General features: G+C 34.3%; 1 protein-coding gene across 2 annotated transcripts; it reads right to left on the bottom strand.

Annotated features, from left to right (window-relative positions):
• Window positions 1–376: 376 nt before the first annotated feature.
• LOC149384015 (receptor-like protein kinase THESEUS 1) lies at window positions 377–8,038 on the bottom strand. 2 transcript variants are annotated; one of them, XR_016301864.1, is made up of 5 exons: window positions 6,725–8,038; window positions 2,633–2,662; window positions 1,419–2,557; window positions 686–723; window positions 377–562 (listed from the first exon to the last, which is right to left on the bottom strand). XR_016301864.1 is itself a non-coding variant. In XM_089629381.1 (3 exons), exons 1-3 carry the CDS (start codon window positions 7,962–7,964, stop codon window positions 1,437–1,439), a joined length of 2,391 nt encoding a protein of 796 aa, XP_089485507.1. In that variant the 5' UTR covers window positions 7,965–8,038; the 3' UTR covers window positions 1,236–1,436. The 2 variants fall into 2 exon arrangements, 1 of the variants encoding a protein (XP_089485507.1); XM_089629381.1 differs by lacking the exons at window positions 377–562; window positions 686–723 and having other exon boundaries at window positions 1,236–2,557.
• Between the last annotated feature and the right edge of the window lie 4,281 nt (window positions 8,039–12,319).

Raw genomic sequence — 12,319 nt, 5'->3', positions numbered from 1 at the left:
CCAGTACTAGGCCTTTATAATTAGGCAAAGCAAACAAGAGAAATTTCCATTTGCAGAACGATTTTCTAAGTGTTTTTGTGTTTGTATGCGCGAAATATAATGAAAAATAGAAGTTTTATCTTCACCAACAATCCCAGCTCCGCTGTTTCTCAATCATTTTTTCGCTCACTTCGCTGTGAGAGCACAGTTACAAAAAAATTCATATTGAGAGCAGCTTTATGTAATATACTCATCTGACCGTACTTAATAAAAAAAAAAAAAAAAAAAAAAAAAAACCACCAACTTATCAATAAAATGAGAACTTGAATTCACTTTGTTCGTAAATACCCTTTGGCCTGATACATGACAGACACACGGATGTTACATTCTATTTGACGGAAAAACCATAGTCGAATACAGGATAGCGAGCATATGAAAATGACTGTAACTAACCTCACTATATTTTTTTTTTTGTTCTGATTAATCAGAAATATTAGAACCAACAAGTAGCAGTAAATTTCCAACTCCAGTATCAATGCTTTATAGGAGCTTGAGTTGCAGATGAAGCATCCAATACTCAGTCCTGAACCACGCAAGTGACACAAAACAAAACAAAAGGATATTAAAAAGCATAGATTAATAATTATCTTAGAAGAACAAAAAAAACCTTTACAAATTCCACACTGAATTGGGTTTCCGATATCACCTTCGAAAAATACAGAGCTTGAAGCTGAACATTGGATCCTGCAGAGAGCAGTAGACTTGATTCAAATTACGCCAAACAGAAAACGTTCAATAACACCAACACACACACACACACAAAAAGGTTCCCTGTGAGTTGTGTCAAAATAAAAAATAAAGAACAAATGTTTATGATGAGAAATGAAGGATGAGAGAGAGTGAGAGAGAGAGAGAGAGAGAGAGAGACAGCAGCAAGTGATGGCAGAGAGTGGCGAGTGATGGTGGAGAGCGGCGGCGTATTTCAAGATACTGTCCCTATGTATGTCACAAATATTTTGTTTAAATTTCGTGACGGTCTAACGGTTGTAAGAAGTGGCGAACTGAGTTCCAGGGCTTCCAGATGTGTTGGCCGAAGTTGTTGCGGAAAAAACATTAATATTTAGTTCAAATATAATTTTGTGACGATCCAACCATGAACAATGGGCAAATTTATGAGACTCTGATTTATGTGGAAATATGGAAAAACTAGATTTCATGACAATTTTGAATAATAGAAATTACATAAGTCTCTAGGTTTATACAATAAAGAAATACAAGAAATGACTAATCTACCCTCACACAACAATAGTAATATTAATGATAATATTATATAAAAATGCTTAACAGTTTCTAGACTTCAGTAGTGACATTAAATTGAAGTTTTCATTGTTCCGTGCAAAAATTTACAAACCATATCTAGAATTTGCCAAGATGAGTACCTCTTTGATACATGGCTACTACAATGTTGATGATGAGAGAGAGCTTGTTTCTTGCTTGGAATACAATGTTTCAGGAGATCTTGGTGGATAAAATGTTGGCCTTGTTGGAATTTGCAATGCTTCTAAACTTCCTTCCAACATTTCAATCACTTTACTCATTGAAGGTCGATCAGATGGCGAAAATTGTATACACCAAAGTCCAACTATGATCATCTTTCTCGCTATTTGATTTTCTTCGCTGGTCATGTTTCCCCACAATCTTAAACTATCCTCGTCTTCGAGTTGTTTATAAATCCAATCGGGAAAATAGATCTCACTTGTTTTGCTCACTTCAGCTTTGATGTTCTTTTTACCCCCAACCATCTCAATAATCATCATTCCATAGCTATAAACATCGGACTTGGACGAAACTCCGCCAAAATTTATATTGCAAACTTCGGGAGCTATGTATCCCATCGTACCTCTTGCGTTCATCAAAGATACATTACTCTGTTTGTTCGGGAAAAGCTTAGCGAGACCGAAGTCTGAAATTTTCGGACATAAATCTTCGTCCAAGAGAATGTTATGCGGTTTTATGTCGAAATGTAAAATTCTAGTGTTACAACCTCGGTGCAAATACTCAAGACCTCGAGCGATCCCTGTTGCAATCTGAATAATTGTTTCCCATTCTAAATTCGGCCTTCTTTGAGATGCCTTTTTGTTGTACACAAACTTCTCGAGCGATCCATTAGGCATGAATTCGTAAATGAGAGCTCTTTTTCGACCTTCAAAACAAAACCCTAAGAGTTTGACGATATTCACATGAGAGGTTTTACTAATGCTTACGACCTCGTTGATAAACTCTTGGGCGTTCTCTTTTGATGAATTTAACAACTTCACAGCTACAAAACGACCATCTGGTAACTCTCCTTTGTAGACCTTGCCACAACCTCCATTTCCCAACTCATGCACGAATGATTTGGTGATCTTCTTAACTTCTGAGAATCTGTACCTTTTTGCGGTAACACTTTCGTTACTACTTATGAAGCCTTCGATATCTTGATCTCTTTTTTTATTATTTGACAAGAAACTCTCCTTTCTCTTGTAACACCAGCTTGTGAAGCATAGAAGTGGTAACACAGTTAACGCTACGACCACCGCTGTTAGATAGTACAATGATTTAGTAATTGAATAAATGCATAAGCAATTGGGAGAAATAATAATTAGCAAATTACCAAAGATAACTTTAATCTTCAGCTGAAGACCTGCAAAATCACCAATAATTCTTGTAAGTAGATATAGAAATTCAATTTGAATTGGTTATTCAACTAAACAAAATATTCGCGTCAAACATCCATAACATGGAATTTTTAGGCTCTTTTCTGATCAAACACTAACAAAAATTAACATTTTATTTTTCTTTTTATAAAAACAAAAATAAAATAGTTATCTATATCTTTTTTTTTAAACCTAACTATCAATATCACATGCTTGTATCACACGCTTCTAAGTAACGCCACATGTGAAAACATCATTTGGTAGACGACCTAATAAGCGCGTTTTATACGCGATCGTTGGCGCTCACGACGTTGAAATGTCGTAAGTTTTTTAGTGTTTTGATGTCGTTTTGGAGTTTTCTCTTACTTTTCAGAGTTATGAACTAATTAAATGGGGGCAATCTGAGCACACGGGAGGCACGGGACAACGTCGAGGAACGATAGAAATTTCTCGAAATAATTTCCGAGAAGCGAGGCTAACACCCCCCCCCCCCCCCCCCCAACTCTGATATTGTATTTTAATTGTATTTTGAGCCGTTGGATCTTATCCAACGACCCATAAAAGCTCTGAAAAATAACCCTAAACAGAATATATTAGAATTAATAGTCTCAATAACACGAGTTAGGTTTTACTTTATGTGTAAGAATAGTGTTTGGCTAGTTGGGATAGAAGGAAAATCGGAGAAGAAGTCCCGTTCATAACTATCATTCACCGCCATTAATTCGTGATTTCGCCTTCTTCTCTTTAATTCTAGAACTCCCGCTTTTATGTTTATTGTTTTGAGTTTGGTTATGAGTTTTATTTATTTTTTTCGTTGTTTTTCTTCTTTGCCATGAACTAATCTTCGAGAGGATGATGGCTTCGCATACTTGAATATGGTTGTAGATTATTTTATTGATTGAAGTGCTTTTCATGTACACCTTCTCTATTGCTTGATTTAATTCCTTTTATGATGCTTGTATGAGATTCGCGACGTCGTTCATGAATTTTAAGATTTATTTGTGCTAGAGAAATATTGAATAATTGTGCATAAGAATTATGTTGTGGTATATTTCTAAGACTATAGATAGTTAGGCTGCTACAGAGTCGTGTAAACATTCTTCATTGTAATGTCTGTCGTATTTTTAGGGTTTGAGATCGAGAGATAAAAATTTGGTATTGACATAGGTTATTCGATGCTCGAGAGAGATTTAGCGACAATATTACGTGAGTGTGATTAGTGAAGAGAGAGAACCTAAAAATCATGCGTAGTTCTAAGAATCCCGACCGTAGGAGAGTTTTGCGACGCCATTGCTCTTGCCGTCTACATATCCGTTATTCCACATTTACTTTTTATTTTTATTTAAATTATCGTTTTTAGTTAATTACCACCACTGTTGCTTTTGAGTTCAATTCATTGCTAGTTAGTTTAATTTTCGGTGAAGTATAATCTTCGTTGGATCGACTCGTATTTACGACTTTACTAGTTGAGCGACTACGCTCACTTGCGTATTGAAATATCGCAACACGACCTTGACCAGTAAATAAGTTTGTGATCCATACAGGTAACTCTATTATTCAAATATTAAGAATATAGACCAACTCTGTGTATTCCATAGCTTTAGTTTGAGCTTTTTATTAATTATTAGACAGTTCTACTAAAGCCCATATGATATATGATATATGATATATGATATGGAGCCATGTCTATATTTTATATTAAAGCCCATATGATATATGATATATGATATATGATATGGAGCCATGTCTATATTTTATATTGTTTCCTTTGTGATAATTGCTTCTTGTAGCCGCTTTTTATATTTTATTTCAAACATAGTGTGTTTCATTTTTACTACGAAAATATCATTTTTTTTAGGTGTAAATAGTTATTTTTTTAAGGGTACATTAGGAAAATAGTCAACTTAAACGTTTGACATTGTTAAATAGTCAACGTTTCGTAAATCTTATATAAATAGTCACAAAGATGACGTGACACTATAAAAAAAATTATGCTTTCTAGATTTGTCCCTCTTTTTTTTTTCCGAATTTTCATTTAAATTTTGATTATTAATTCAACAATTTATTTAAGGTAATTTTTTAAAAAATTTGAATTTTTAATTATCTTTCTTATATTTTCAAAAATATAGAAAGCAATTATTTCTATATTATTTTGTGGATTCTTGATAGTATATCAATGCCCAAAATATACGCAACAGTTATTTTTTTTATTTTGTGTTCTTTAAAACCGTAGTTCACATTTATACGTATTTACAAATATTTACAGAATATTTACAATTATTGACACATATATTAACAGATATTAACACAATTATTCTACGTTTTTATTTGAATATTTTTGTGAGTCATTCATTTACATTTGAATTGTGTTATGTGTTTAAATTTAGAAATTAATTATTTAGTTGACTTAATCGCATTAAGAGGGGACATTAACCAAATTCATTTACATAGTCAACGTTTGGGCGGGAATGATACGTATCATGTATGGGTATTCTTGTAAAACTGCGTTTGTAAATAAAAGTCAGTGGCTATTTACCTAAAATTTACGAAACGTTGGTCATTTAGCAGTGTCAAACGTTGAAGTTGGCTATTTTTCTAATTAATTATTTTTTTAATCTTTACACTTTTTTTCTAAATAAAACTGTTTCTTATTTTTCCCTATCTAATTTTTTTTCTTGGTTACAGTTTCAAAAAAATCTCAAAATTTTAAAATGTTTAAAATAAGAAAAATTAGTCGAATTAAGCCACTTGAAACCTTGAAATTGTAATCTAGCCAACGTTTCGTCCAAATTTTCACTCTAGCCAAAAATGATGGCATGTCTTAATTATGTAAGATGTTAATTACTATAATATCATCTACTAGAATTTGCTTACAAAACTTGTAGCCCACGTTTGATCAACCAAAATTTTCGAAATTAATACACGTGTATATATTTAGAATTTTAAAATAAATTATATATTTGGCAAAGTTTGTTATTGAGCGTTTTCTTATTTCTTTCTAATTTTTTGTTAATCTCTGCTGTTTTGTTAATTTCTGTTAATTATGGTAAATTTACATATGTGCATGTAGAGGTCGATGGTGTTATCAATTGATATTTCTTTCATTTCCTTTAATACGCATTTAATACGGTGTTATTCACAAGCCGATCAAATTTTCCATACGAATTTTCGAAGTTAATACACGTGTATATATTTAGAATTTTAAAAAAAATTCTATATTTGGCAAAGTTGGTTATTGAGCGTTTATTTCTTTCTAATTTTTTTGTTAATCTCCGCTGCTTTGTTAATTTCCGTTTATTTTACGTACGATAAACTTCGGCTAGCTGAAACGTTGGCTAGTATTTGGTTTCTATGATTTATGTTACATAAGGGTATTTTCGATATTTTCTAACCGTTTATTTTTGTAAATGGCTAGATTACAAAATTTACCAAACGTTGGCTACATCCTTAAAACCATGTTTGAAATTGGCTACATGGCTAGATTACCCTTAAAATAATGCTAGTTTAGAATCGTTGCAACAGGGGACATTTTCGTAATTTTTTCATATTCTTTGGGAGTGTTGACTTTGCTCAAGGGGGTCTAAGTCTTGGGCCACAGCGCGGGCAGTGCTTTTGTACAGCTATCACAAAAATTGAAAAAAGACGCGTAGGATTGAGATTGGCTCCACTTTGACCTTGTCAAACTCTCCCAAATGAGTGATTCATGTGCCTTGAATTTTATTTTCCTAACGATCAAAATCCATAAAATATTTATGATTGTATGGTCACAATTGCACATTTATATTCTCTCCGGTCAAGCTAAAAGGCTAAAACTCATTTTTTTAATCTACGCTTCCTATTTTATTTTACTGAATTATTCAATAACATATAATCAAATCGACGAACACCTTATCTTTTTTCAATATAATTTTATTTTGAAAGCCTAATCAAGATATAAACGAGGTATTTCATTCCTCTTTAAGAATCTAACAAGTCATGGTTATAACTTATTTTCATTAAAATGTGACATCCGAATTTATTTTTAACTCATTAAAAGCAGGCGTACGTACCTTTATGTGGATGTGATGACACACATCCGTTTGGACTCAACACACATTCCTTAACTTTATCTCCGGCGAGGCTCTCGAACCCATTGCTGAGCCGCATAATCTCAAGGCCGTTGAGGATCGCCTTGGTACCGTCCGTCAATGAATCGGGCGCCACGCTGATAGTCATCGTCCTCGTCCCGGCAGATGATTTGGAGACGAAGTCTTTGTAGACCGGGACGTTCAAACCGTGGACGATGGACAATATGTCGAACCTCCCAAGAGCAAACTCGTTGTTGATGAAGAAGTTGAAGACGAAGTCGTCGCTTGGGCTTCTGCTGACAATGTCGCAAAAGTGGGCCCGGACGAAGTACTCAAACCTCGGATCCACATCGTCGAACACCCACGTCACGTTGATCGTCGGCATGTACGTGTAGCTTTCGATCATTGTCTGCGCTGTTGCGTAGACGAAGTTCGGCGCGATCTCCGGCGTCACTCCCGGCGGGTACCTAATGCTCGCCGGATTAATCTTTACGCTCTCAGTCGAGTTCTTCATATAGAGATACTTCTCGTCCGTCTCCCATGTGCGATCCAGAGTGTCGTTCTCTGGATTTATCGCCGGACCGCCCATGTTCAGCCGGTGGACGGTTTCCATGGCTAACTCCGACAGGCCGCTGAGCAGCGTCGAGGGATTCACTCCCACAGCTTGCTCCGGGAAGATTCCGTCGGGGATCGAGACGACCTCGATAGCGTTCACGAACGCTAGTGAGTTGTTCGCCGGGATGAAAGTCAACGTCAGCCAGTCGGTGGTAAGGTTGACCGAGTATTCTTTGAAAGACGGTGTAGACTTGCCTTGGAATGCGAAACCTTCCATGAGGACGAACTTGTCTGTGACCACGCTCAGCAGCGAAGCTTTTGCTAGGTTTTCGGTTCGGGTCTGGAACGGGTAAAAATGGAGTCGGATCCAGTGTCTTCCTCTCTTTTCGATCTTGAATTTGAATGACCCGGTCGATGTGAATACCCTCGCTGATCGGTAGATCGGAGACGGGACATTTGAAGTGGCTGACGTGGACGACGCTGATTTGCCGGCTTTCACGACTAGAGAAGAGTGGTCGGAGTCTGGGACGAAAGTCCTTCCTTGGTATATGACGTTCTTCGAAGAACCACAGGCTATCAAGTAATTGTCGATCGGAGTGAACGAAGCTATTGAAAGACTGAGAAGAGAATGCGATAATAATACCAACACTATCATAATCTTCATCATTCTCAGTTTTTTTTATTCACCCAGAAAACCTAAATGGATTTCCCAAACTTTTTTTTTTGTTACATTAGAGAAATGTGTGTGGTGTTGGAAAGTGGGAATTTAGGAGCCCCATAATGATATTGGGTATAAGCAAAGTACCTCGTACGGATAAAGAAGAAATTTAACGAAATATTCAAATGGTTGCTTTCGATTAAAATTAAAATTATACTTCAATTATTCATATTAAAAAAAAATCCATCTCATGTCGACGTGTTTATAGTGTACCGCATGCGCTTCCTGCTTTAATTTGAGTTATGCTCTTAATTTGTAGATAATTTCACTATAACAAAAACTGACAACGGCCGCGACAAAAGTCGTGGCTTTTGCTATGAAAATCGTGGTTGTTGCTCTGTTGCTGTTGATGTTGCCACGACTTTTCGTGGCTAAAATCAGCCGCGACTAGTCGTGGCTATTGTCGTGACTGATTTCGGCCACTATATTTTGCCGGGAAACCTATTTTTTCCGCCAATTTTTTCTCACCATGTTTTTCAGCCACTTTTTCCCGCCATTTTTCCGAGTAATCTTTTTTCTACCAATTTTTTGTCGCTAATATTTAAATGTTTTGAATGTAAAAATAATTACACAAATAAAATCTTATAAACCAAAATAATATATATTTCATTCATATGATGAATTCATAATTATACTTATAATATGTCTCATACTAATAAACTAAAATACAATACTAAAATAAATAACGTTCGCAACGCTAATAACATCAAAATATAACATATTATCAAGGTAAAATAAATCACTACTCGTATTGAGTTCACAAAGCAGACCGACCAGTTCTCTTTTTAACTCTCTTTCGTGCTACAGTAGGCGTACTCCCAGAGCCAGATCCTTCTTCAGCTCGCAGCGGACGTGAAACCGAGGGCGGAGTCGTCTGTGTCGGAGGGGGTGCTTAAGATGACTGGGTCCTCAATGTCGGTGTGCTCTCTGAGCCTGGTTCTACCGAAATTTTGGCTAATTTCCTATACAAGTTTAAATATTAAAGATTATAACAATTTTCAATTTATACAATTACTAAACACAATTTCAATTTGTAACAAGTTTTAATCCTAATAATTCTAAGAATTTTCAGTTCTTTCAAAGACTAAACACATTTTCAATTTGTTCCAAGTTTAAATCCTAAGAATTCTAACAAGTTTAAGTTTTTAAAAATTTTAATTTGTAAGTTCATAAGTTAAACATGCAACTCACTATAAAATTTTAACAAGTTTAAGTTCATAAATCTCCTCTTGAATTACTAAGGTTAAGTCATACAAGTTCACTGACACTATTTATTTGCTACAATCCAGAGTTTTATAAAAAGGTTTTTCCTATTTCCTAATCAGCAAGTGAATGATAGCATCAACATGAATTACAATTTTGAGACATAGTCTTTATTCACTAATCACAGGTGCAAAATCATTGAATATTTGGCATTCAATTTCATCAAATACATGTAAGACATATTAAACAGAACAAGATAAATTAAAGAGAAAAACTTGAGTTTTATAAAACCTTTTATAAAACCGAAAACAAAAGGTGTGCAATCAATTTATATCAAAATGCTTTTTCCTATTTCCTAATCAGCAAGTCATTCCATTCACGCACACACATTCACAAACAAAACACCATCACACAGATTCGATACATGAATGGCGGCGATGAGGCAGAGGAGCTGGACAGCGAGGAGAACGAATATCTTCTCACAGTGAGGAGCTGAACTGCAAGGTCTGTCTTTATGCCTTTGTGACTAAATCAAACTTTCACACTCTGGTATGTAAATAACAGTGATATATATATATATATATATATATATATATATATATATATCAGTCACACAAAACTTCAGTTTAATCGTCCAATTGAAAATAACCGTGGTATGTTACACTGATTTTAACTAAGTGGTATGTAACATTATTTCTCTTAACTCTCTCGTGTATATATATGAAGTTTAGTTTTGTTCTGTAACTAACTCACTAGCACGTCTCTTTGAGAGGCTCAATTTGGGAGATACAAGTTTATATCTTTGCAAGGAGATATAGAGAAACATCGTCGAGTTTTAGAAATTTTCAACTCCTCGTTGGCTGCTTTCGAGGTGGAAGTGTCTTGGGCAGTTGAACCAAAAATTGAACCAATTATTGGATAAGGAAGTTGTCTACTACAAATAGCGTAGTCGCATTAAATATTGACTATAAATGAAGATTAGAATACCGAATTTTTCGACAGCATGACTTCCATACAGAAGAAGCATCGCATAGTAGGGCTTTGAGATGACGATCCAGTCTTGAATGAGGATCGTCGTTGAGGGCATCATTTCCAACTATCAAAAGAGATCTTCTTTTCCTTCTATCCCATATCCCAAGAGGTAGAGAAGGTCACTAACTGTCTTGAGACAATGATCTTCGAGTATATTAATCTTGGATACCTTCAGCATTTCTCGATCGACTATCGAGTTGGTCAATGATTCAGTAATCACTTGGAAAAGACGGTTTCCCTAGTTTTATCTTCCATGTCACTAAGACTTGCTCGGGGATCTTGAACTACAAGTTTGGATATTGGAGCTTTAAACAAGACTACTATTGTTTTGATCCTAACGTATAGATGTCCAAACAAAGTCCTTTACACCCGCCCCATTAGTCTTTATAATTTGATCTGCAAGGCAACTGCATGGTGTATTATTAGACGCCTGAAAGTGATGATGGATATATATATATATATATATATATATATATATATATGGCGATCTCGGAAAGCCAAAGTACTTTTGTAGGGGTAGAAATTTTTTCGATAATATGATTATCGGTTTTGGGGGTCTCCATACTATGAGATGAGGTCGCAACGGTAGCGGAAAATGTGGAGTGTTGTGATATTTCCACTCACAACACGTGTTGCCAAGCAGTAAAGTGTACTAAGTATGAGTATCAATCTCATGAGGACTAGCAAATACAAATGAACTACTGTAACAAATGTTATTAGAGTCATATTAATCTGGCTCGTCTACCAACTAGTATTATAGGTGAAATTATTTTATTCGTCGATTCGTTTGAAATAAATAAATTATATGGTTATTTTATATTTCGTATAAGATATTTAATTTAAGTGCATTTTAGGATTTAAAATTTAAAATAAATGAAATTTTATTTTATTTGTATTTTATGTTGATTTTATAGAATTACTTAAAAATACACATTTTTGTTTTTAAAAGATTTTGCGAAATCATATTTTTATTTGAAAATATATTTGAAACGAATCCTACTTTTGTTTTTTTAATAAAAAACGCTTTGAATTTAATAATTGGATTTATGTTTCTTAGGATTTTCAAAACCCTTAATAAAAGTAATAAAATAAAATTTTGTAATGCCTCTGCCCTCTGGCATTGAATTGATATCATATTCTAATCATTTTTTTATTTGATATTTTCAGTCTAGTTAATATCAGCCATGACTTTGACCAAAGTCCAAAGACGCGTTTAAATTTATGGTGTGACAGAAATATAGAACCGTAGAGAAAGCGATAGAGATTGTTAACTTGGTGCTCGAGTTTCTCTAATCAGTATTGTGGAAAAACACTAGTGAATTTCTCTAGACAAAAATAGACTCCTAAATTAAAAATATATATATATATATATATCTGAAAATGAATTTTTGGTCCAATTCACACACAAATATTCTTAAAAACATTTAAACTAACTTGTTTTCATTTTATAATCTCATTTCATCTTATTCCATCGAAAATCATCGTATTTTATTTTATTCCTGTATTTCATCTTATTTCATTGTTTTTTAATGAACCATCCAATTTCATATTATTTTTTTGTATTTCATAAGAGACCATCGTATTTCATGGGATTTCTATTAACACCATTGTTAAGATGGAATCAGATTAAGTAGCATGGTTTCCAATGATTTATTAATACATTTTGTTTCTTCCGTAAATAGTTTAATTTTTTAAAAAATATTTGCCAAAATCATGTCATCCTTCCCTGTGTCTTGTCATCTACTTTTAAGTTTAACGATACAAAAAAGATTAGAGATATTAAAAGAATGTCTCTATGGTGACCGAACGCCATAGTCGCCCCGTGTGGAAAAATAATTCATTAAATAATTGAGACAAGCGTATGCAAGTTAGGCCGACTATTTGACAAGTTGTGTAATGCACAATAAATACCACTCATCAAGAACAAAAAACCAAATTTCCGGACTTAAAATAATTTACTCTCTTTTGAAAATAATTATAATCATGCCCGGCGATCTAATAATCACCCCAAAATTATTAAACTTCGTTGAAAAGTTACCGTTCAGGCTTTGAAAGAACAACTCAGTTGG

Source organism: Urtica dioica, chromosome 10 (genome assembly GCF_054948205.1).
Source record: "Urtica dioica subsp. dioica isolate 48M chromosome 10, U.dioica_male_clone48M_v1_H2, whole genome shotgun sequence".
In the NCBI taxonomy this organism is placed as follows: Eukaryota; Viridiplantae; Streptophyta; class Magnoliopsida; order Rosales; family Urticaceae; genus Urtica; species Urtica dioica.
This window is presented reverse-complemented; position numbering and strand designations above follow the sequence as displayed.

What these genes read in the sequence shown, in the direction of transcription:
- LOC149384015 (XM_089629381.1), bottom strand. Translation starts at nt 7,964, where the DNA reads ATGATGAAGATTATGATAGTGTTGGTATTATTATCGCATTCTCTTCTC. An exon ending in GTCATCACATCCACATAAAG is followed by an intron (nt 2,663 to 6,724) that starts GTACGTACGCCT and finishes GTGATTTTGCAG; the next exon opens with GTCTTCAGCTGAAGATTAAA. An exon ending in GAAGATTAAAGTTATCTTTG is followed by an intron (nt 2,558 to 2,632) that starts GTAATTTGCTAA and finishes ACTATCTAACAG; the next exon opens with CGGTGGTCGTAGCGTTAACT.